General features: G+C 46.5%; 1 protein-coding gene across 1 annotated transcript; it reads right to left on the bottom strand.

Moving 5' to 3' along the window:
* Positions 1-15373: 15373 nt before the first annotated feature.
* LOC119391403 (E3 ubiquitin-protein ligase MARCHF2-like) lies at positions 15374-23738 on the bottom strand. The gene is made up of 5 exons (XM_049415277.1): positions 23558-23738; positions 21372-21481; positions 17086-17300; positions 16675-16804; positions 15374-15580 (listed from the first exon to the last, which is right to left on the bottom strand). Exons 1-5 carry the CDS (start codon positions 23736-23738, stop codon positions 15374-15376), a joined length of 843 nt encoding a protein of 280 aa, XP_049271234.1.
* Between the last annotated feature and the right edge of the window lie 412 nt (positions 23739-24150).

The raw sequence follows: 24150 nt of genomic DNA, 5'->3' as shown, positions 1-24150 counted from the left end.
ACACTTGATACTGGTAGAGTGTTGGTTTATGTAAATTGAATTACCAAAAATGAAAGCTCGAAGCGTTTATATTCAACCTGGTTGAATGTTTTCTCCGCAGTGCATTGTGGTTTAAACCGCACTCGTCTTAAGCGTCTAGTCGTGTTTTGGATTTCTCATCTTGCAATATGACTGAAAAAAAATACAAAGACCAGGAGAAGCCATTTCTTGACTTGCACCCCGCGAAAATACACACTGCGGTGTAGCTTTTCGCATGCGACAGCAGCGCCAGAAGATGGCCTAGCGAGCAAAGCAAGCAAAACTAGAGGAATATCATAATCTTCTGCCTTTATATATGGTTTTTTTTTTATCCTGCGACAAGAGCATCTGTAATTCCGAATTGTCCACGTGCGCATTCACGTGGCTATCTTGAGAATTATTAAAATAAGCAGATGATAGGACATGCAGAACATTAATTTAGGCAAAACTCGGTATGTGACACTATCGCGTTAATGACGAAGCGTGTGTACGGATTTGTTTTTCACGTATTATTTCTGTTGTCGCCGAGCGGCCTATGTAGTAATAATAATTTAAGGGTTTTTACGTTCCATAACCACATTGTCATTATGAGGCAAGCCGCAGTGGGGAATTCTGTAATAGGTTTAAACACCTGGGGTTCTTGAACGTGCACCTACATCAAAGTAAGCTGGTGTTCTTGCATTTCGTCCCCACTGGAATACGGCCGCCATGGCAGGCAATCGAACCCGCGACCTCGCGCTTAGCAGCGCCCACTTTATCTGCCAATCGCTCCCACGGCGGACACATATTATGTAGGTGGCGCTGTAATAAAATTTAACCCCTATAGCTGACGCTTAGAAGTCCACAGTAGGCTATGCTCTGGAGAGACATTCATAAGTTAAACTACTTTAACATTATTAGTCAATTGCATTGGTCGTCCCACCCTCACCCTTAAGCATATTCCACCTCACCCGTTGTAGCACAGCCTCCATCGGCCTACTCGAGTTTTGGTACCAATGGTGGTCGCGCTGCCCAAAACTGGATTTTTAAAATCACGAGCCATACAACGCTCTCGCCTTAATGAATGATGGTTACTTAGCGCTCTCTGACGGTACGAAGTGTTTATTGACATTACTGTATGACTGAGACGATGGCAATGAGGGATGCGAGGAAACCGAAGAATTTGATCATCTAAGATTCCTGACCAATTAGGCCAGTAGATTAGTAGGTGAACATCGTGTCTACCAAGTATGAAAATAATAAAAGGTAGTCCGTGCATCTCAGAGGGGGCCACACTTCCTGCGAGACGCGCGAGTCGCGCACTGCAGCACACTGCTTCAGCGTCATTTGTTACAGCACGTGACTTCAGTTAGCCTCCCACTGCGAAACTCTCAGTGCGGTCACTCTAAAGTCGCCGCGAAGAAAAACAGATAGAAGGTGGGGCTCGTCATGTAAGCAAAACAGGGCACATTGCCTACAATACGTAAGGGAAGGCAGGGGAAAAAACTCCGCTTGCAGAGTTCTTTCCCTGCATCGCCTTGGCAAACGTAAGGCCAGCGTTAATAACAATATCTGGGGTTTTATGTCCCAAAACCCCGATATGATTATAAGCGACGCCGTAGTGGAGGGCTCCGGAAATTCGACCATCTGGTGTTCTTTAACATGCACTGATATCGCACAGTACACGGGCCTCTAGCATTTCGCCTCCATCGAAATGCGACGTCCGCAGCCGGGATCGAATCCGCGACCTTCGGGTCAGCAGTAGTGATGCAGAACTATCGATGGTACTATCGATACTATCGATAGCTGAGTCACTATCGAACTATCGATGGTAAAAATACTATCGATAGCGCTATCGATAGTAAAAAATTCGATGGTACTATTGGTAGTATAAAATCAACTGCGCGGACTCACTGCAGAATAAACTTGGTTTCCCGCGCGCGTGGTACATAGTGGAGCCGGAAGAGCAGGATGGAGGGCAAGAAAGTTGGCATGCTTGTGTTCTTCACCCGAGTGCTTTGCTGACACATGATCATAAAGTGAAATTGTTCAGCTATAGCGCAAAGGAAGCCTTTACATGTGGTGGGACTGCGCGGCTTCAAACTGATATTGCATTTTATGATTTCACAACAAAAAAATATCAAGAAGTTAATTGTAAGATGTAACTGGTTGCTTTTGGATACGAATTTATTGATGAATATTTCCCGATATTTTCACTGCGGAAATATTTAATTTCTCTACCAAAAATGATCATAAATAAGCGAAGCTGGTAGTAGGCTATCGTAAATATTTTGGCAATATGGCCGGCCAGCAGCCGCATCATTATTCACACCATTATCGATAGTATTGTCACGTGGTTGTGACGGTGAAGAATGCTGCAGCAAGACTGGGAAATACGGATTTACGGTCACTCACCGTATATATATATATATATATATATATATATATATATATATATATATATATATATATAAGCCACAAAGAAAAATAACTCAGAAAGACTTTCTGACGCGCGGTATCGAACGGGCGACCTCTCGCTTTCCAGCGAGCGGCGTTTAACGGTTACGCCATCTAGTGTTACTGTATATGCTACCTTTAGGTAGCAGAGTTGCGCATCTGTCTTCCAACGCCGCTAGCAACCATGCATTGCGGAGAAGCTGCCGCTTGGGCCAATTTTTTTATTTCTCGATGCTGCCGCTGCAGCGAACTGAATTAACACTAGCCATCGACAGCCAATGTTTATCGCCGGTCTTCGACACGCCAGACAGGTTAATCGGCGACACAGTAGGCATGTCGCCTGCAACAACGAAGTGCGACTTTACCGCATAGCTGTGGTTGCTAGCCGGACCTATGCGCTACTCTGCTACCTAAAGGTAGCATATACAGTGACTCTAACGCCATCAACAGTACCGTCTTTCCGCCTGCTAACGGCGAGCTATTTATATACACTATTTCCTTCAGCATGCTTTCTTATTCGCCACATAAATGGCGCGACGTGCGCGCGTTGCGCGCTTTAAAGTTCATCGCCCCGCTCCTGCGAACGCCGTTGGTCTTCGTCCTACAGGGCGTGGCCGCCTTCGTGCGCTTATCTCGAGGAAAGAAGGGGGCGGCCGGGGGGGAAGCGGGCGGTTGTATGTCTTGTGCTCTCCCCGCGAGGTCCGCACTGCTGAAGCCACAGAGCGTACGAAGGTCACTTCGCAGCGGCCGCGTTTGCGAAAGGAGCGCGCTGTTTAAACAGAAATAAATAACAACTGTGACAGTTCGCGCTCGTCCTGTGTGTGCCTGTTCGTTCGTTTCGTCAGCCCTGCTTTATGTGTGAGCAGTGCGCTTCAAGTGTCGAACTGTGACGCATGATAGTTCGCGTTCGTCCTGTGTGCGTTCTTTTCGTGCGTCCTTTGGGCTCGAGCGACGCGCTGGCATTCTCGAGCAGCTTTCCATTCTTCGCGCTACATTCCAATTTATTGCTATCGCATTCATTGCTTCGCTGTTGCGGCGAAACTGTGACTTTTATACATCAGTCATCAAACCTTCCAGCGTTATCGCTGGTGTTCGCGTAAGCTCTCGAATAAACTTGACTATTCGCGTCCGGCGCGTAATCTTAGCAGAGTGATCTCAAGCAATTGTGAAGCGTCTCAAAGATTACGGCGCGGTCTGCGTCAAACGTTGCTAACAGTCTTTGTGGGTGAAACCTAAATACGTCAAACCAAAGCAATGAACACGCGTTCCAGTAATATCGCTATAGCAATAATAACGATGGTACTACCGATTGCACTATCGATAGTTTGTTTACACTATCGATAGTTTCAAAAAAACTATCGATAGTCAATTTACCGATAGTTCTGCATCACTAGTCAGCAGCCCGGCACCATAATCACTGCTCCATTGCGGCGGACAAGGCCCGCGTTGACAGCAATGTTTACCTTCTGGTGGCACGGTAACAGGGCAGTTCAATGCCTTCCTACTCTTGCAATAGTGAACAGCAAACTTATTGACAAAAAAAAAAGACATTCGTGAAAGGTTGCTCAACTTGCCCCAAACATCGCCTGGTGAGGTGCTACGTTGTCTTACGGTAAACAAACACGCGACACAGAGAATAAAAATAAAACGGCTTTTCGAGGTCCCTTGCTCACATAAATTAAATATTTCAGCTCATAATCGATATAAAACGGGTCCTGACGAGGGGCCTTTTAGCGAACTTTACCATGTAAAAATAGAAACGCGCTATTCTGTCCCGAAGAAAGCTGGCCGCAAGAGCCGAGTTTCAAGCCGCGACCGCCTACAATTCTGCAGACCAGCATAGGCAGTCAAACAAGAAGGCGAGTTTCTCGATACTTTATGTGAATCTAATCTGTTTCATTACTCTTTCACCAACACTTAGCAGAGAGGGAAACGCGGCCTGTGTAGCATGTCATGCGTAAGTCAATGCACTTTGGGACGTATAGTTATGTTATTTAGAAACAAAAAGCGCGCTGTTAAAACTAAAACGACTTTATTAAAACCATTCTTTTTAAGATGATCGAACAATTTTCTGCTTGCAAAGGTATTCTTCCTTTACTTCTGCTGCTTATTGAGCTTTAAAGAAAATGTCTGTGGCAGCGAATATGACACGGCCAGGCGTCTTCATGTAATAGCGCAAAATATTGATTTTATAAATTGAGGCCAACAAAAATTAGGGACGTCAAGACTCCGCACATTCGCAAACTCGCGATCGTCATCACCGCCTCCCAAGCTTGCATTATTTTCTGGAAGTTAGTTTTTTCACATTACAAAAACAGCAGCGCTAAAGGACGCGTAATTGCTTTAAGAAACCCGTCGAAGCCAACAACAATATCTTCGGACGAAATATATTGAAGAGGCAGGGGATGAGAAGAAGGGCAGCACGCTCTTTCGAGAGTTCGTAGTTATCAACCACAGCCAAGCGCCTTGTATGTGTGCACCCTTTCAGTGCAACAGAACTGCTGACTCACAGTCGAGCAGCGCAACCGGCCGCTCGTCGCATGCGTTGCCGTTATCACTCGGCGGTTGAGGTTCGCGCTCGCTGGTTGTATATCGTCGTCGTGCTTTTTTTTATGTATTGTGGTTTTCTCAATCCGCACGATCACGGCAAGCGTCATCGCGCGAATTTTGAACGTTGAAGGTCCGTACGCCACGTGGTGTGAAAATCAGTGAACTAGAAGCGATGTCCCGAATTCCTGGGTATGAACTGCTGACTGTTCAATACGCACTGTAATAAGGAATGTATTCAATGATGTCATGCCTGGAAGCCCGCAATGCAGCACCAGTTCACTACATGTATTTATGCCCTTTCCTCTAACATACATAGAGCCTGAAAATGCAAATGTAACAAAAATAACTGAGCGAAGTCACGTATCATCGACTATAGTTACTTGCATTCTACCGGCACTCGTCATGACGTTAAACAACTTATAATGTCGTATAGTGTCCATAAGCGTTGCTTAAATAATTGCTAATGTTTGCTATTCGCCGGTAAAAAAAAAACATTGCCTTCATGAAATCTCAGTCCAGTCAGTGAGTTTTCCTGTACTTTGCTTTCTCATTTACTAGTGTTCTGCAAATTCTTCATTTAATTTTGTTTCTTGCAGCATCCGAAGCAACTGCCGGGCCAAGCGACAGCGCCACGGCGCTCCGTCCAACTGGGGAGACTTCGAGCGACTCCGCCGAGGATGACATGGGCCAAGCTTGGCCATACAAACGACCGAGGACAACAAGGGAGCCACCAGACGGTCACGAAGACCCTGACTTTTCGTGGCCTTTTTCTCCTGACGAATTTAATGACGATCACATGGACGTGGTTGACATGTTTTAATAATGGTCCGGTGGCCTCTGTTTATGGTCATGATTTTAACGTCGGTTCTCAATTCTATTTATCCCGGGCCCAAAGATTCATACACATCCCTGCCTTGCACACACGCCAAGTGATGTTCGAACACTCACTCCCGCCAAACTCTTTGCCGGACAGCCTTTCCCATACATACTAAACCTCTCAGCTTTCTAGAACCGATATGAGCCGTCATGTTATGCTTTCATTTGTATACCTTGCATTACACCCCCCTTTTCCGGTACCCTGTGCGTCACAACAGACTCTGTAAAATATCTGTAAATAAGTAAATGTTGCGCTGCTGGTTATACTCTTTCAATAGGTGTGTGAATCTTTGAAGTAAATATGCTTGTTATGTTCAGTCGTAACTGGACGCTGATGCATCTTCCCTGTATATATTTTCCGCCTCTGAACAAAGGCGTATGACATGAACGCTACGTTCTTCTCAAATTTTGATCTGGCCGATTGAAGTGTTCAGCTTTTGTGCTATGGTGCTTAAATACTGTGCGACTGGTTATGAAAGCCTCAGCTGTGTACATATCACGTTTATTTATTGTCCCACTTGTCTGTTTTACGAGGATGTCTGTGACAAAATTATCATTGCAACCATTAAAGGACATAACAGCTCACGCAGGAAAGACTGAATTCTTTGTGACACGTGCGGTGCACGTGGGGATTACCAGTCGGAGCTTTAATTGTGGTTCCTACTGGCACTGCACACAATGGCAAAGAAATCTAAAGAGCTTTCACGCCGTAAAATCAATGTACTACCAATCTACATATTCGCCTTTCTCTTTTGTTTCGGTAATTTCATACAAAAGGCAGTATATGTCAATGCACTTTTGAATCGTCTTTCAGCAGCAAATACAAAATTGTGGCAATGTGTTACATGCACTTGCATATAGTCACACTTTGGGAAGCGGCTGTAGCTATCAGGGAACATTCCTGAACAAGAAGTCTCAGTTGAATCACCCGAAAATATAATCTATGATCGTAACAGCAATGCGTCGAACGAAGTAAGGTTCATAGTTATATCCGCCGTATATATCGAAAATAACATTCGCGTAATAATGAAAAGTGGATCGGAGGCAAATGTGAAGAGATATCAGTTGGTACTGCGAACGCTCTTCAACATACAGAGCCGTACGTTTCCCATTTGCATGGATGGAAAAGGGTTGGTAGCCGAACTAACTGTGCACGTTGAGCTGCAGGCAAAGAAAATAAATCCCCGATTGTGGTGCCCACGAAACGGCATTTTATTTAACCACTGTTTACTCCAAAAGGATACATACAGCCCTCGAACAAAACTCAGCAGGTAATTAGGGCTGAAAACGTATGCACCCCTCTTTCACAAGCTAGCTATGGGGGCTGCGCGTCCCCTAAACCTGACGCCCTTTCCGACGTCCCTGTTTGCTGTTGCAGCGCTGGTTAAGCACAGCCTCTACATGCCAGAGAGAAAGTGGAGGAATGGGAGCTACGTCGAATGAACCCTCTCCAGCATGCCCACTCGCTCCCGCACATAACGGAGCGTCACCTAGAGAGAGGGAGAGAAGCCTTTATTGATCATGTCCTAACGAAAATCCGTGAGTACCTCCTTAGCCCGGGGGCTCTGCCCAGGATGGCGCTGCAATTAGAAGACTCGGCGATGTCCCGGGCCCTCTAGACCACCCTGAGTTTCAGTTCGTACTTGGGAGCTTGTGATGGCATATTTCAGGCCTCTTGAGATTTCAGCTCCACCAGGCCGTTGGCCGGGCACAGCCACAGCATGTGTTGAAAGTTATTGTATTCATGTGTGCAGAAAGGGTATGTTGGGAGTATATATGGGTTAGGGTTCATCCTGTGCATGACTGTGGGCGTTATGTATAGGTGCGCGTCTGTAGCTGGTGGAGTGTGATTGATTGGGCTCTGCTTGGGGTGTGGCACGGGCAAAGTTCGCCTCCTCCACCGGTGGTGTGATGCGATATCGTTAAACGTGCTTCTCTTTCCTCCTCACAGTAAATCTTCAGAATTAAATACCTTTCCGTTGTTAGTCCGCGCCACGTCCGTCGTGTCCTCTCTTTCATTCTGAAGGACGCAGGCACACTCTCTTGTGCCTGCGTTGTGCGCTGTAACTATTTCGACATCAACAAACAACTCGCCCAAAGAATAGCACTCTTCAGGTGCGGGAATGCGCATCTCTCTAACCACGGTGCAAGTCTGCAACGTTTCCGTGTTCTGCTATGGCGCTGCAAATTGAAACTGAATTTGGCTGTTGTAATGCATACCAGCATTACCGTTGAGATCTGTAGCAATTGGACACAGGGATAGAGTTCGCCTGTAGCGCGAGCTTCGAAATCACCTATTTATGACATTCTCTAATTGGGAAAAACTAGAATAGAAGAACAGCTACAGAACTAAACAGCGCGCATAATTGCAGGCATGCGTGAACATGCGAGTAAAGACAGAAATACACTTTTTAAATGCGAAGCATTTCTCAGCGAACCTCTGGCACTTTGAGCGTATCTATCTATCTATCTATCTATCTATCTATCTATCTATCTATCTATCTATCTATCTATCTATCTATCTATCTATCTATCTATCTATCTATCTATCTATCTATCTATCTATCCCCTACGTCTGGGTGCTCTCATGATCACCTCCTTAACTTAGTGTACACCAAAATTGGCAGGGAAAGAGGATTTGTTGAGTATGACTGTCGGGTCATCACATGAATAACGTGAAAATCTTGTCACCTACATCGTCAAACTCTTTCCTCCAGACACGTGTGGCACATACCCGTTTACCACGGTCCTCGGTATACGGGTATGCGCCACAGGCGATTGACAGTTTCTATCTACCTAGGAGCGGCGAGAACAGAGGGAAGAGGAATAAACTTTATTAGGAGAAACCAGCAGGTTTAAGCGGCCGGGCCTAGGCCTCCCATGAGGGGACGTTGAGGGCTTGCCTCGACGCCGCCTCACGGGCGTGCTGGGTCGCCCAGGTTTGTTCGTCGAGAACGGAGCTCCGTAGAGCCTCGCGCAGCCTCGACGAAAGGGTCGTGGTGTTAGTGTGTCTGTACTGTGCCGGGCACTCCCACAGCATATGCGAAAGCGTAGCCGGGTGAGTGCCACAGCACCGGCAGTTTTGTGGTAGTGTACACGTCCGGGAATATGAGGTGGAGGCGGGCAGGGGAGTCGGGTCAACTCTGCCGATGTCAGATTTTCTTAACGCACTTGCACTTAAATTACCATTGTCTGTTCTCGCAAAGCCGGGCACAGGCCACCACTTTGCGAGAACAGACAATGGTAATTTAAATGCAAGTGCGTTAAAGGGACCCTCTAACACTTTTCCTGACCTCATTGTTTTACAGTTTTTACTTTCGGGTTGCGTAAACTGGAGGCTGAAGAGATTAGTGCAGCAAGAACGGCAGCGGTAGGGGCACGCAGTCCGAAGTTATTCAGCCTAGAACACTCAAAATACAATAAAATGGAGGCCTACCCTCAACTCGATTCTCGCAGGGTCACCTGACCACGTTTCACTCGCCCTGTGACGTCTGATGGCGCCCCAATGAAATGAACTGAAAGATCCTACGTACGGGAAGCTTGCATACAACGTTGGCCGTTCTTTCCAACGTATTGATGACGCCGTAGCGATAGTGACAAACAATGTGGTGCATTAAGAGTGAACTGCCCTTCCGAAACGAGGCAGATCGTGAACGCCTTTATCATGTTTTATAGTTTTAGTCGTGTTTCTTGTCGCGACGGCGTCTATATCAACGCTCTTACATTTTTTTCCCTTCAGTTTCTACAAACAACGGCGCCTGGAGCGTCCCGAGCGCGTTTCCCTCCAGTGCCGTGGCGTTCGGCGCATTCTTTGCCGGGCGCTGCAGTTTTAAAGCTGAAATGTCTAAGATCGTCTGTCTAGTTGGTGTTCAGTGAAAAAAGCATGCTTAAGAAAAACTAAACCCAACAATTACCCATTTTGTGATGCAACGCCGCTATTACTTCTAACGTTACATTTATCCAATCATAGGCCAGCGCTCATCTTCGTCATTTCCGCCCGCAATAGTTCTGGCGAGCGCCACTACGCGTTGATGCGGTCAGCAGCGATTAAAAAAAGTGTTGGAGGGCCCCTTTAAGAAAATCTGACATCGGCAGAGTTGACCCGAATAATGGAAGGTACAAAAATTAGGATTCCTGCAGGAATCGAACCAAGCATTCTGCGTGGCAATCAGGTATTCTACCACAGAGTCACGCCAGGTCTATAAACTGGTTTAGAAAAACAGCCTATGCAGGCGTAATGTCGGTGCAACGTCAGTTGTGGTTGTGGTGCTGGCTAATAACTTTACAAGAAAGCAATAAACACTACATATGAACTGCTACGATACAGGCGTCATATCAGACTAGCGTTTGTGGTTCCAGTGTTGGCGCCGCTTTTATAGCAGTCTAATAACAATTACATTTGTATTCCTGTGATTCAGCAAGCTGTATTGAAGCATTCACAAGACCCCGAAGGAATACATTAACGAAAGTTACGTATGATATTCACATGATTGCACCATAAAGTGTACTTAGTTTTGATAATACTGACGTATGTACTCAAACGTGAGGGCTGACGTTACGTCGCACCATGAGTTACCCTTTAAACGCCAGTGTTGTTGACGTCTCTCGTAAGCCCACTATGTGCACACAGCTACTACACTTGCAAAAAACATGTCGATGCACCTCGTAACGCATGGCACAAAGCCATAAAATACAGCATAGAAGCACTCGCTGACTGCTTCACATAAAACCGATTGCCACAATGCATGGGATCTGCCGAATTTTAGATGCAAGCATGTTATAGCGGAGTTCAAACCGGTGGTGGTGGTGGTGTGCGGCGTGACCACCCTTACTGCGCGTGCGCATACCCTCTCCACTCCTTTCCACTCCCCATCTCACCTTTCCCCTCTCCCCTCATCCTCTCTAGTTCCCCTCTCCCCTTTCTCCCTCTCCACTTCCCCTCTCCCGTTTCCCCTCTCCACTTCCCCTCTCCAATCTTCCTCTGAAACATACTAGACATGCCGAAATACTCTCCTGCGCAACGCCGCGATGAGCACCAGCGCATGCGCGTCCCCTCCCCTCTCTCCTCTCCTACGCTGCCGCCCTCTCGCGTGCCTGTCGACCGCGTTCCCCGCTCGCCCTGTGAGAAATAACGGCCAGGCTAGAGGGAAGACAAGACGCGCGTAGCGTTCCTCTTCGCATTCCACGACGCGAGGTCGGTAGCATGCCCAACGAACGCCAACGGAACGCGATCGTGCAAGTGCTCCGGCTTCACATCGCCTCATGGTCCCCTTTAGCGGGAAAAGTTGTAATTTTTTATGAATGAGAAGGTTTAGTATCGTATAACACCACACAGCCACCATCTCTGAAACTCTGTCAGGATAAGCCATGCAACAGTCTGTTTTTACTGGCTGGGTAGAGATTGCAACAGGTGCCTGTCTCACATATTTACAGCATTTATCGACATTATGTGTGCCTGTTATGCGGTGCTTGTGGCTGACAGTCGTCAAATAGACTTATATCGTTTGTTGGGAAGTTCTTCAGCAAATGGTCGGAGGCGGACAATGCGTCGTCATTAGCTCCCAGCCCAGCAAACTCAACCGACGCGCATCTTTGTCTGCGCGCTCAGCAGTTGCTGCTATGTTATTACCCCGTTATTTTAAAAAAGTATCGCAAAATGTCACTATACCGACAATCTGGCGGTACTGCAGAGCACACGGCTGTTTTAAAACGCACAAGTTTCCCACAGATCGCTGCATTGGGTTTTCATTGGAAGGCGCAGAAGTGGCTCGACAGCTTTCGCTTCAACGTCGGAGGGAAAAAAACGAAGTCTTTGGAATCTATTCAAAACAGAGCTGTTGAAGACCTGTCATAAAGTAAACCGGCACTCACGACTGGCTCTGAAGGCCCAGTCGTTTAAGATTTGAATATCTTCCACACCATTGGACCATTAGCGGCATCAGATTACGTTTCTGCTGATGTTCCTGATAGCATCAAGGACCGCGGGTGTAAAACAAACGCCAAGGTTTGGCGGGGTCCGCGGTCTAGGGCGTACGGACTAATGAAAAAGCGAATGAGTGAACCGCACACAAATATTATCAAGTGGTAGTATTTTTTTTTCACGTTTGTTCACTACTAAAATTACAATGTTATCACTCTGCAGCTCTTGAACATCATGTCTCAGGATTCCATGACCACCTCAGAAGTCTCTGGCTTCTTCCTTTTCTTGAAATATATCCTGAAATATAACACACAGACGAGAATATGTGAATGGACGTAACGTATACTGCCATTCTTGGTGCTTAGCTTGCTCGGCTGGCCCGAAGGTCGCGGGATCGAACCCCGAACACGGCGGACGCATGTGGATGGAAGCAAATTCCTAGAGGCCTGTGTGCTTCGACTTATATAGGTACACTTTAAAGAACCCCAGGTGGTCCAAATTTTCAGAGCACTCCACTACGGCGTCTCTCATAATCATATTGTGGTTTTGTGGCGTAAAACACCAACAGTTCTAATAATAATAATAATAATAATCAATCATTTATATATATATATATATATATATATATATATATATATATATATATATATATATATATATATATATATATATATATACTGCCATTGTGACCTATGACAAGCACCCGCTGCACTGTACCGCAAAAATACGGAATGCAAGCGGAGAAACGCTTTTTCAGGAATAATTTGGTAGTGATTCCTGAATTATTTATACTTAGACGACACGCGGTCGACCGGAAGGGCGAGCACTTCATGCTTGATGTAATCTAGGCACAATGCCTAAACTACTGCGAACCTTCTGCTTTGTAATTTCGCAATTCGCTGCTTCAGAAAGTGCTCGAAACAAATAAAAGAGCACATATTTTCATCTTTGTGAACGTCAAGTGGTTAAGGCGTCACCCAAACGTCATACATCGATAATTATTGAAGTAAAAAAATATTGTGATATTATGCTGTTGTTGAAAAGCTGAGCGCGATTCTATTCCTTCTACTCCCCTGACGAAATTCTACATTCGAGTTCCCTCCTGCAATATGTTACCACCGAAAAGGACATGTGTCTTAGTCATTCGGCACTGCGCTTGAAAGTCGCTTCGGTAATAACCCCACTTTCCAAAGGTCCTCGAAATGCCCCCGTTTCGGGGGTACTATAGGCTGTGCTAATAAAAAAACTGGATCTGTGCATGCATGGAAAAATGAGAGAATTACGGAGGATAATATTTTCTCGTGGTCTACGTCCCAAAAGCACGATATGATTATGACGTACGCCTTAGTGGAGGGCTCCGAAAATTTTGACCACCTGGGATTCTTTACCGTGCACCTAAATATAAAAGCCCGGGCCCCTATCATTTTCACCTCCATCTAAAATGCGACAGCCGCAAACGGGATCGAACCCGCGACTTTTTGGTCAGCACCTGATCACCGTAACCGATGTATATACCACCTCGGCGGCTGAATTGCATGCAGAGGACCATGCCATTACGAACGTTTCCACTAAACCTTAAGAAAATAAGCGGGTCTTCTCGTCAATCTAACTCGGTCATGGAAGATTCTTTTTTTCTTTTTTAGGGGCCCCTTCCTGCTCTGTATATATCAGGAGATAAGCCTGTTGTCAATATGCGAACACCACATGGCTTCAAGCGCAGTTACCCTTAAGCCCGTTAAAGGGACACTAAAGACAAATAACAATCTATGTCACAGTGAAAGTTCAATGTATGACAACGTCTAAAACGTCAATATTATCAAAAGCCGTGCCCTACTTACCGAGAAATTAGGCTAAATGTATCACACGACGTGTGCCACGAGTGGGATATTTTGGAAATGATCCCAATGACGTGACAGCGTCCGGCTACAATTAATCAGTAGTAATCAAACTAACTGCAATAGAAAAAAGAACCTTCCGTGCATCAAGAGACGTAGTAAAATGCTGCTTGTTCGTTTCTGTTTGATTCATGGAAGAAAGAACCTCTTTGGCGTTGCCATGGAGAACGGTGCGTGTGGTTCAAAGGTTCCGTTTTCGCTGAACTGCGCTTCGCCCGGCGCCCTGCTTCACTCACGCTGTCGCGTCTCAGTGGTAGTTTAGGTATCGCGTACTGCCGCATGTGCTGTGCCCGCTCGTGAAAGTCGCGCTGACAGAAAGTTCGACAAAATGCCGCATGCATGTTCCGTACGCCTCCTCTGCTGTGTGTATATATATATATATATATATATATATATATATATATATACACACACAGCAGAGGAGGCGTACGGAATATCATCGGAATATCAACCAATTAATGCTAACTTTAATTTCACGAAAAGCCTCCTATTGAGAGAAACCCTCTTAGAAAGAGAGTTAGTAAATGGTTAGTAAATGCTTGCATTTACTAGTTTCGAGCGTATTTTACTACCTTCGCGAAATCTGTTTACTAGCCAGCAGTTAGTAAAGGTCGTAAAGTGCTGCCTTCACTAACCAGAAAGTTTACTTGGTGTTTTTAACTAAGTAACTACTAGCCACCCACGTTGCCAGATCTTTCGTAGATGCGCAGTATACTTTGCCGTAATCGTGACGGTCTTTAGCAAAATTTAAACAAACTATAATTTTATTGATTACCTTGGAATTAAAGTTTCGTGCTACGTGATGGCACACATATAAGCAAATATAAGGGCACACGATAATGTGTAGAAAACATCAATTATTCTTCTGAATTCTATGGTTGCTAACCAGTACAGGGTGTGCTATCCCAAAGTAGGAGCATAAATAGTCTTCAAGCCGCTGCTATAGAGTAGATATCGGCTACGTAAAAGTCTTGCTATTCTGTGTGCGCTTGCGTGTGTGTTCTATGTGTGTTGCTGTGATGTGTACTTGCTATGGTAATTACAGGAAGTAATTAGCCACCATAGGTAATGTACGAGGACAATGTAACTTCGTTTTTTTTTTAATCCTTTAGGTTCTTTTGTAATAGAATCATCTTGATATGGCAATGCACACGCACATATAACAAAATAGGCGTAAACCTCTAATTGGCTAAATGTAGTAGAGTTAATATGATTAGTAAGTTGCTAGCGCGGTTACTAACAACTTAGTAATGGACTAGCCATTCGAGCTAGTACTATTCACTCACTAACTAGGTAGCAAGTTCCACTAACCTTCATTTTACTACCTTCACTTACTAAGAGGCTAGTGCATTTTGTGACAAGTAAACGGTTAGTATTTAGTTAGTGAATATGCCGACCTTTTTTTCTAAGAGCGAATGCCCGACTGCATTTGTCGGTGTTGTTTTTTATTAATCCTTTTTCTGAGGGCGTGGGGGGTCCATTACAAGCGCTCCAAATCGTAATCAGGGACCGAATTCACGAAACTTTCCTCGCGAGAGTGCTTTCTTGCCATTAGCCGGCCGATTTTACTAATAATATGTCCTTAATCAGGATTAATCGAAAGGTTCTCTTCCAAACATGTTTAGCATGACAAACTAGAGTAGTTACGGGCCCGTATCTGCGAATAAGCCGCGACTTCTTACACGAAACATGCGATCGGCATGGATATCCACACAACGGACAGCAGGCACAGGAAGGCACACGCGTAGTACATGAGCACTGTCGGTACCGCCTTGCGCATCTCTATGGCGCCCAACCAAGCCAGAGGCAGCGTCAGAACCACGTTCAGGGAGAACACAGCACCGAAGACTAGCAAACGCCGGGATGCGGTTGGCTGGGGGGCCTCCTGTTTAAGAAGCAGAGCGCGTGCGTGGTCCAAGAGAAACTGTATGAACACCTCCTATGAAGCCCTTCTTCGTTATTTTTGACCATAAAAGAAAAATAGGAATCTATAGCTAGCTACTCGATAATAAACTTCTCGAGAGGCACTTGGTGTTTCTGTTTCTTTCGTGCTGTGCGCAAAAAAACCGAAATCTTCACATTATGCTTCAGTGTAAAGCTTATAACCGGATCAGCCACTGCGGTGCTTTTTGTTGCGGACATATGAAATAGTTTTTGCTGCTGTTTAAATAGCTTAAGAAAGAAACAGATGTGCACCGCACATTGCACGCAAAACATCGGCAGTTTACTTCGGTATATCAGTCGACTTGCCGTTTTTCCTGATCAGAATCTGCTCCCACGCACCCCAATTCAAATTTCGTACCTTACTCGTCTTAGGTAGCTCCGGTCTGACGTAACAGAGCGACCGCGATTTCTGCGCGCCCGGCGTGCTCCGTTTTGATTTTGCCATTAAAGTTAGACGTTGAATATCTCAAATTAAGTGCGGTTTTCGTGATTGTAAAAAAATGGGTATGCTCTGAATTGTGACGGCCTGCGACTTTTCTATATTTTCATATAGACAACAGCCCTAAGTCCATAATTAAGATGTAAGTTAACAAGTTATCGTTCATTGGTGACTTTAATGTAACTTTAGCTGCTGCAAAGTACGTTCGCCTCGACAAGGAGTGACGTTGGCTAAGGCGATAGGAGCCTGACTGTCAGAGCATCTTTATAAAAGACGTGTATCTTCTAAGATATATATATATATATATTATATATATATATATATATATATTATATATATATATATATATATAATACCTATCTACAGCACTGAACCATTTGTTCCATCGTCGTTATTGAGGAGCGCGGGTCGGCAGGACGGCAAGATGTCACCAAGACAACGCCAACATAGTACATATCTTGAAGGGGTTTCACCTTTCCTGTTTGCTGTGAGAAGTTCTGCATGCGCTGCTGAAAATAACTGCCAACCTTGACAACGTAGGCATGACTTTTTTCTTAACATCAACGGCTACATCCACAAATGTGGGAACAGGACACTTTGACGCTGGGGCTCTGGTGCAAGCAAGCACTGTCACTTACCGGCGCACCCGGCACGCACGGGGCTGGTAGGACTAGCTTCAAGTAGGACGAGTTGCGCTTCCACTCGACCGTGGTTTTCAAAAACTCGCTGCAATGAAAAGGCGAAAAACCCAGAGTCACGTCCGACGTTATTAGAAACGGCCTCGTGGCTCAATTATTCGGCCTGCCCCATTAGCCTCATGATCAGAACGCGTATACCTGCACGTCAAGAATCAGTGGCCATTGCTTTTGACCGGGGTAAGTTTATGGATAAGTGCTCGAAAAGTTTGTGGCCTCTTGTATCGAAGAACGTTGCACGAAAACAAAAAGGAAGCTCTTAAGCGCTTCATGAAAGCAAGCTCCGCAGTTGAAGTCAGTATCTAGACTCACATGAAAAAGAGCACGGGTCTTCGGAACCAGAACATGCTGTGGCCCACGCTGAAGACGTAGAGTGAGACGGAGACTAGCGAGTAATGCAGGCCGGCGATGAAGGCACAGCTCATGGGGAGCAGGAACAACACGCACAGGAGTAGACCGATAGCACGTAAGAGGTAGCCCATAGGACGACCACGGGCCTCGCGGTCACAGAGCAACTCGGCGTACGACTGCAGGCGACAGATGGACAGCCGTTTATTTATATACGTAAAAGCCTCGGTAGTTAAAGCGTTAGTAGTATGAAACAACGTTACTAGAACAAACTCAGTTTAAAAGCTCCGTCGGAGAGGCGGTCCGCGTGGCGGTCGTGAGAACTAGTGGCGCTGCAGTCACGTCTAGCTCCCGCGGCTGGCGCTTGTTGCGATCGGCGCCGCCGATGTACGAGCGCACGTGGGTTACAGCGTCGTCTGCGCTTTGTTAGCTCGTCATTTTTGCGACTGTTCTTGACCAGGCTTAGCGACTTGTACGAAGACACGTGCGTGATGTACGAAGCGTAACGAGGGCGGACAGATTCACAGTGCGGTATGCCGACTTGCTTTGCGCCGGGCTGCAAGAGCGGCTACCGCAACGACGACTCCGCTTCACGACACTTCGTCGGACCTGCAAAAGACCCTACGCCATTCAAGCTTTGCATCGCAAAGATAGAAAGCTTACTGCGAAATGCAAGGTCTGTGACGTTCAATTTGAGAGTGACGACATTGTTAAGCACTATCGTCGTGTCGTTGCGGGACAAGAAGTTTTGATCCCACGTGGAAAGTGGGAACTCGCGCCAGGTGCCGTGCCGCGCTTGTCCCAGCACTTCCACCCACATTTCAAAGCCAAAATGTTCGTGTTTAGGCGCAAATCCCCCCCAAAACGCACGGCGTCCCGCGAAAGCCCAGTGCCAATTTGGAGGAGCCACCAGAAATAGAACAGCAAAATAAAAGGCAGGCGATTACCTATATACGCTACCGAGACTGAGAGTTGCATCACACTAACATTCTATCAGTTGTCAGCTGTCGCTATGCCTTCAAAGCAGTGGATTTTCGAGATTTTACGACGAGGTATTGAACAAGATGTGTGGAATATTTTACACTCGCCGGCTTGGGAACGGGCTGCTCAGCGCAAAAATTTGACACGGTACACATAAAAAAGACGAGGACCAGCGCTCGTCCTCGTCTTTTCTATGTGTACCGTGTGAAATTTTTTGCGCTCAGCAGTTTAATAATGGAATACCAACTAGCCCAATCCCACACTTCGCTTCGGGAACGGAGACTTACTTGTGCAAAAGATAATTGTAGTTGACGAGCAGTTTAACTGCGTAGTGAACGGCTACACCACGAAACGCAAACGGCTGTCGTACAGTGTAAAGTGCTACGGGCATGGAACATCTGATCGGTGAAGTTGAAAAACTGAAGTTGAATACTGACGGCTCTTCTAGCGACAGAGTACGCGCGAATAACTGCTCGGTGCTCACATCACCGCCGATCTGTTCGAATTGTTTAAGGCACCGTAGAAGGATGCGACGTAGAAAGATGAGACACCGAAAATACAACTATCCGCTGAAATAATTGCTCAGAGACAACATGTATTCGGTGTAATCGCACACTGAGATTTCATTTACCGAGTTCTCGTAAACTTTTCCGATTTTGGGTCAGTATCTCTTTAACCGTCGCGAAAACGTGCTTGTAAACATTTCAAAGCATTGGTGATGTTTTCGAGAAAGTTTTTTTCAATAAATTCTAGAAACATGAGTACTATTTTTCTAGAACGTTTTTGTATCTCGAGTAAGTACGCTTCCTTGTGCGCTATAAAGGCTTTTACAAACGTGTTGGGTTGTTCTTGGTCTAGATAAGACGGCAGCGGCTAAAATTGTGGTGGTAGTTATAAAAATTACTCTGAAAACCCTCATTCGCTTAGAAACTCCTATGCTTGGAAGTTAAGCGCAATGTAGATAGCTCAAATATTGTCACAGGGTCGTGACGTCGACGAAGGCAGCAGTCAGCAGGTCCGAGATGAAACTCTTTATTTGGCCGAACTTGTGGCCGGGAAACTGAAAGTCAAACTACAGCAATACACTGATAGCGGCGGACAGAGCGTCGACCGTCGATCAACTGACAAGCGGTCAAGCGCGTCGGCTTTTATACAGGCGCTATCGAACTTTCCAGCGATATCGCTGGTGGCGGCGTTATCTCTCGACAAAGCTGGAACATTCGCGTGCAGCGCGCAATCTTACCAAAACGATCTACTACAATCGCGAAGCTTCTCGAACACTGCTTCACGGACAGCGTCGGGCGTTGATAACCGTCCTTGCTGGTCAAACCCGAATACGTCAAAATAAAACAAGAAGTGGGCGTGGCAATATAGACCGAACATCGATTCTTAGCCAATCAATGAACAACGCACACGGGCCAATGCATACAGACGACCTTATACATATCCACCTAAGTATCCACCTAACTATACAATAAGAAAGTTGCCGCGTTGTTGCCGCGAGCAACTGCGCGGCGGACCGCAGCGTTATGCCGTGGCAGCAGACGACGCGCCGATAGTGGCGCAAGACGGAACTGCAGCGCCGCTAGTTCTCGCGACCGCCGTTCGGACACCCTCCTCGGCCGCTGGCGGAGATACGGAGCTTTGAAACTGAGTTTGTTCTAGTAACGTTGGTATGAAAGGGATAGATAGAGAAAAATTAATCGCCTTCATCATTTACCTTTATTCATGAATGCCACGAACACCAATGTTACCGCGAGAACGCGTTCATTAGCCCAGAAATCGCACAGAAGCAAAAAACCCGCATTTCCCCGAAGGGGAGTATGAGGAAGTGCGAAGCACGGGGTGATGCTATGAGGGGGCGCGCGCGACTAAACTGCAGAGCCGAGCGAAGGAGACGGCAGCGAGAGAGTACGCGCCAGCCGACCCCCGGAGGTCTGGCCATTTTTAAGTTAAAGCACTTTACTGATGATGATGATCTGTCTTCCGAACTCGTTCCAAAGAACCCGCAACACGTTCAACTTGTTGGCGGCGTTGCGCACGCCCGAGATGGGGCTCAGGTTGTTGTCGAACCACAGTCGATCGCACACCGCCAGCTATATCCGAAGCTGCGGTCCAGGAAGTCTCGCTTGAAGCGCGCGTCCGGCCGATCGAATTCGAGGGCCCGCGCTCGCTCACGCATCGCGCGTCCCCGCGCCAGATCTGTTCGGGGTGCTCGGCTCGCTTCGCACGCTTTCGTTCGGCGTCTCGCCGCCGGCCTTCATCACCACAGGTACCACAGGCAATGCGCGGGGCGCGCGCAGCCACGGAGCGGAGGGCGGAGCGCGCGCAGTCACGTGGGGCGTGACGGTCGCTGCGCCGTTGCTACTAACGCTCCTCCTCCTCACCGCTCTCCGCGGCGTTGCTATGGGACGGCGGATTCAGGGTCGCTTATAAAGTGCATTCGCACTTAAAACAAAGGTGGCGACAACACATTGACACTCTCGCATCGACTCGGCATGACGTCATAAACTTTGACGCCAACCGTTAGGGGTAACATAATTCTTTATCAGCAGAAACACTGCATTGTGTTCAGACCTGGACGTACCAATGGAGTGAATTGAGCCAATGTGGCCAAAGTAAAAAGATACATGTATATGTATGCATGATATCTGTGAGCTGTAGTGCATTGAAATGGCCGTGATGGGGCGCCAATACAAATATGAACTTTTTTCTTGTGTTTCCCGGACTACAGGGCCCGAACGAGCTGTTAGTTTTGTAATAAATAAAGTTTTCTCGCTCTCTTTATTAAGGCAAAAGCCGTACACACCTCATCAAACGCGACAGTTGACCGTCGGCGTTGGCGTAGTGACGCTGAACACGGGTGATGTAAGAAATCCATCTCTCGATGACAACGTGATCATTTCGCATGATCGCGTCATCCCATGACATCGTGGGTGGGCCGATCACGGAGGCAGTGCAAAGCCATATGACGCGCAGAAAGCTTGCAATGCCTCCGACCCTAGGGGCAGTGCAAAACCACGTTAGGTGCAGAAAGCTTTCAGAAGGTAATGGGGAAGATCAATACATCGACTGAGAAGGAAAAGATGGCTTTCGCCTTCGAGTCTTCTTAGGTGAATACATAAGGGACCCCGTGAGTTATTTTCTAATAGCAAACCTTTTCGTCACGAAAGACATACATATGTGTATGCACCAAAGCACATGTTGAGGGGCCAAGGACAGCTGCCACAGTTCACATCGTACGTGTCTGTATAATAATATAGTCATACCTTCGAGCGTTCCTCCACCTGGTAGGCGAAGGCGCAGATGTCACAGCGAGGATTTCTGCGCTGCGAGACCCACTTCTCGAGGCACGAGGCGTGCACCAAGCCGATGCTGCCTGCGCACATTAATTACGAACGGTGATAAGTACTCTCAGAAGAAATGCGACACCTGCGCGAACCGCACTGTGCCGTTGAATTCAGGTTCTTTGTGTAAGCGATACATGTGCATGGATACATCAAGCGTACAATATACCACTCAGTGCTGAAACGTTCGGCCTGCAAATGTACGTGAGTGCCTTATTGGCGGATTTATAAATGCCACTGAATTGTGGAAATAGTGCATGATTATCGTTATTATTATGCTGTAATAGTGTTTTCTCCCCACTCCTACTACAGCTAAAATAACGGCTCCAGTATGTGCAAATAAATAAATAAATATATAAATAAATAAATAATAAATAATAAATAATAAATAAATAAATAAATAAATAAATAAATAAATAAATAAATAAATAAATAATAAATTTCCTTCCTATGCGATGCTGTGAAAAAGATACGATACGGGGAGGGCAGCTCTTGAAATTTAATTCAACCTCCAATCGGCGGTGGCCGTGAAAGGATTGCAATGGAGCCGAAGAGCTGGTGACATCAGCTGCAAGACATGGCTGGATGTTGGCGATATGGGCCTACCTCTTCAAGCGAAGCTCCTATTGCCTCGCAAGTGTCCCGGCGCCGTCAAGCGCAAGCAAATGCGGCCCTCGAAGGTGCGTCGGTGACATGCGTATTTGTATGCGTCGTTCTCGAACAATTAATGCTCTCTCCATCGCGCGCTTGTGGGTGATCAGCGGTTTAATTCGATCGTTTTATTGAGATTACCGAGGCGACTTGCCCTTTCACGTTTCCGCAATTCATGCGTGGCCGTCGTTGTTGCTTGTAGAAACTGAAATGTTGCACTGCTAAGCACGGTCCAATTCACGGCATGGAAGGAGAAAACAGTTAGGACGGAGCAGTGCGCAATAATAAATAAATAAATAAATAAATAAATAAATAAATAAACAAAGAAAGAAACAAAGAAAGAAGGAAAGAAAGAAAGAAAGAAAGAAAGAAAGAAAGAAAGAAAGAAAGAAAGAAAGAAAGAAAGAAAGAAAGAAAGAAAGAAAGAAAGAAAGAAAGAAAGAAGGAAAGAAAAGTAGTACGTCAGGCACTTGCCCCCCATTTTCCCGATAGGGCAAGAGCTCATGAATTTTATTTCGCTCACATCACGGATAACCTCATTCTCAGCGCGTGGGGTTTTTGCACAGAACCTTGAGCGGATTCATCAAGTGCGCTTAACGCTGCCGCTGGGTCGACAACGTAGACATGACGGCACACTGAAGGGCGGATGGAGGAGGGGGGGTCACTAGAAACATGACTTCCTAGCACATCAGCCTTTCCGCGTTGCAGCTCTCCCTCTCAATCAATCTCCTGGTTCTCCTTCTCGCCATCCGCCTTTGTGTATCTGATCTGCTTTCTTCTTTTCTTAAGTGGGTTATATATATCTTGGCTTCCTTCTTTTCTCTGTGTTTCATTAAGCTTACATGGCTACAATCTATGCTGCTGGATAAAACAGGCGTACTGATATTCACGCTTGTATTCGGGAGTGATTTACAGGTGTCACGACCCACTCGTCGCTCCCTCTTATGATTTAGACTGCGCTGTGCCAGCATAGCGCACATGACAACCTCATGAAGGTCTTCCAGGTCGTTAAGGCTCTGTTGCTCTAGAGAAACAAAGAAAGGTGTAACGATTATTTAAGATAATCTTCAATTACCTTTACGTGTAATGTAAGAGATCTGTCTCCTGCACCCCACTTTCACTTGTAGGTATTACTGTTCTCATTCCCTGTCTTTTGATGTCTAGAGCAAAGCGGGTCCTTTCCCCGTATCCAGCAAAGACGGCGTGCTTTTTATCACAGCTGCATTGGAGCAAAATGGAGGAGTGCATCTGTAGCGACATATTATGCGGCAGCGGTCGCGTGGCAAAAGCGGTGGTGGAACCGGCGTATCAACTGGAACACACATTTCCGGGCTATTTTAATAGTCGGATTATATCTCCAGTTTTTGCACTTCGCGTGCTCGTCACCTAAATGTTACACATGGTGCGAACACGTACTCTCGTCCAACGCGAAGTATCATTCGAGCGCTGCCTCTCACCTCGACAGTTGCAGGGCTGGCGCAGCGCTTCCTCCAGGCATCCCCGGAAGCATATTCGGCACGTGGGTCCCACAGACAGCGCGCTGTGACTTTCGCGCACACCCCCGTCTCCTGCTTCCGGTTCCTCTGGCGCTGTCACCGCCGTGGTCGACGCGCACGCTAAGGCGTCCCCTGTGCTCATGTCGGCAGGTGGCCTGTACTCGTACAATTCCACGGGGAGCTGTCTGCAAATAATCAATCTGCCAATGAAGGATTCAGTGATTCATCTGAAAGATTGCAGATTGTAAACGTCGCTATCAATAAAGGAGCGGCGTGGTGCGTTATTTTTTATCTATACTCTTCTTGGCTTAGCAATTAGGCATCCTTTGAAACTCAGAAATGCTAACAATTGTTGGGGTTTTACGTGCTAAACCAACAATATGATAATGAAGGACGCTGTAGCGGAGGGCTCCGGAAATTTCGACCGCCTTGGGTTCTTCAACGTGCACCTAAATCAAAGTACACGGGCCACATTTCGCCTCCATCGAAATGTGGCCGCCGCGGTGGGATTCGATGCCGTGACCTTCGTGTTACCAGACGAGCACCATGGCCAC

This window comes from Rhipicephalus sanguineus, chromosome 4, assembly GCF_013339695.2.
Source record: "Rhipicephalus sanguineus isolate Rsan-2018 chromosome 4, BIME_Rsan_1.4, whole genome shotgun sequence".
Classification (NCBI taxonomy): Eukaryota; Metazoa; Arthropoda; class Arachnida; order Ixodida; family Ixodidae; genus Rhipicephalus; species Rhipicephalus sanguineus.
Note: the sequence above shows the minus strand (reverse complement) of the source record. Positions and strands in the feature narration are given on the sequence as shown.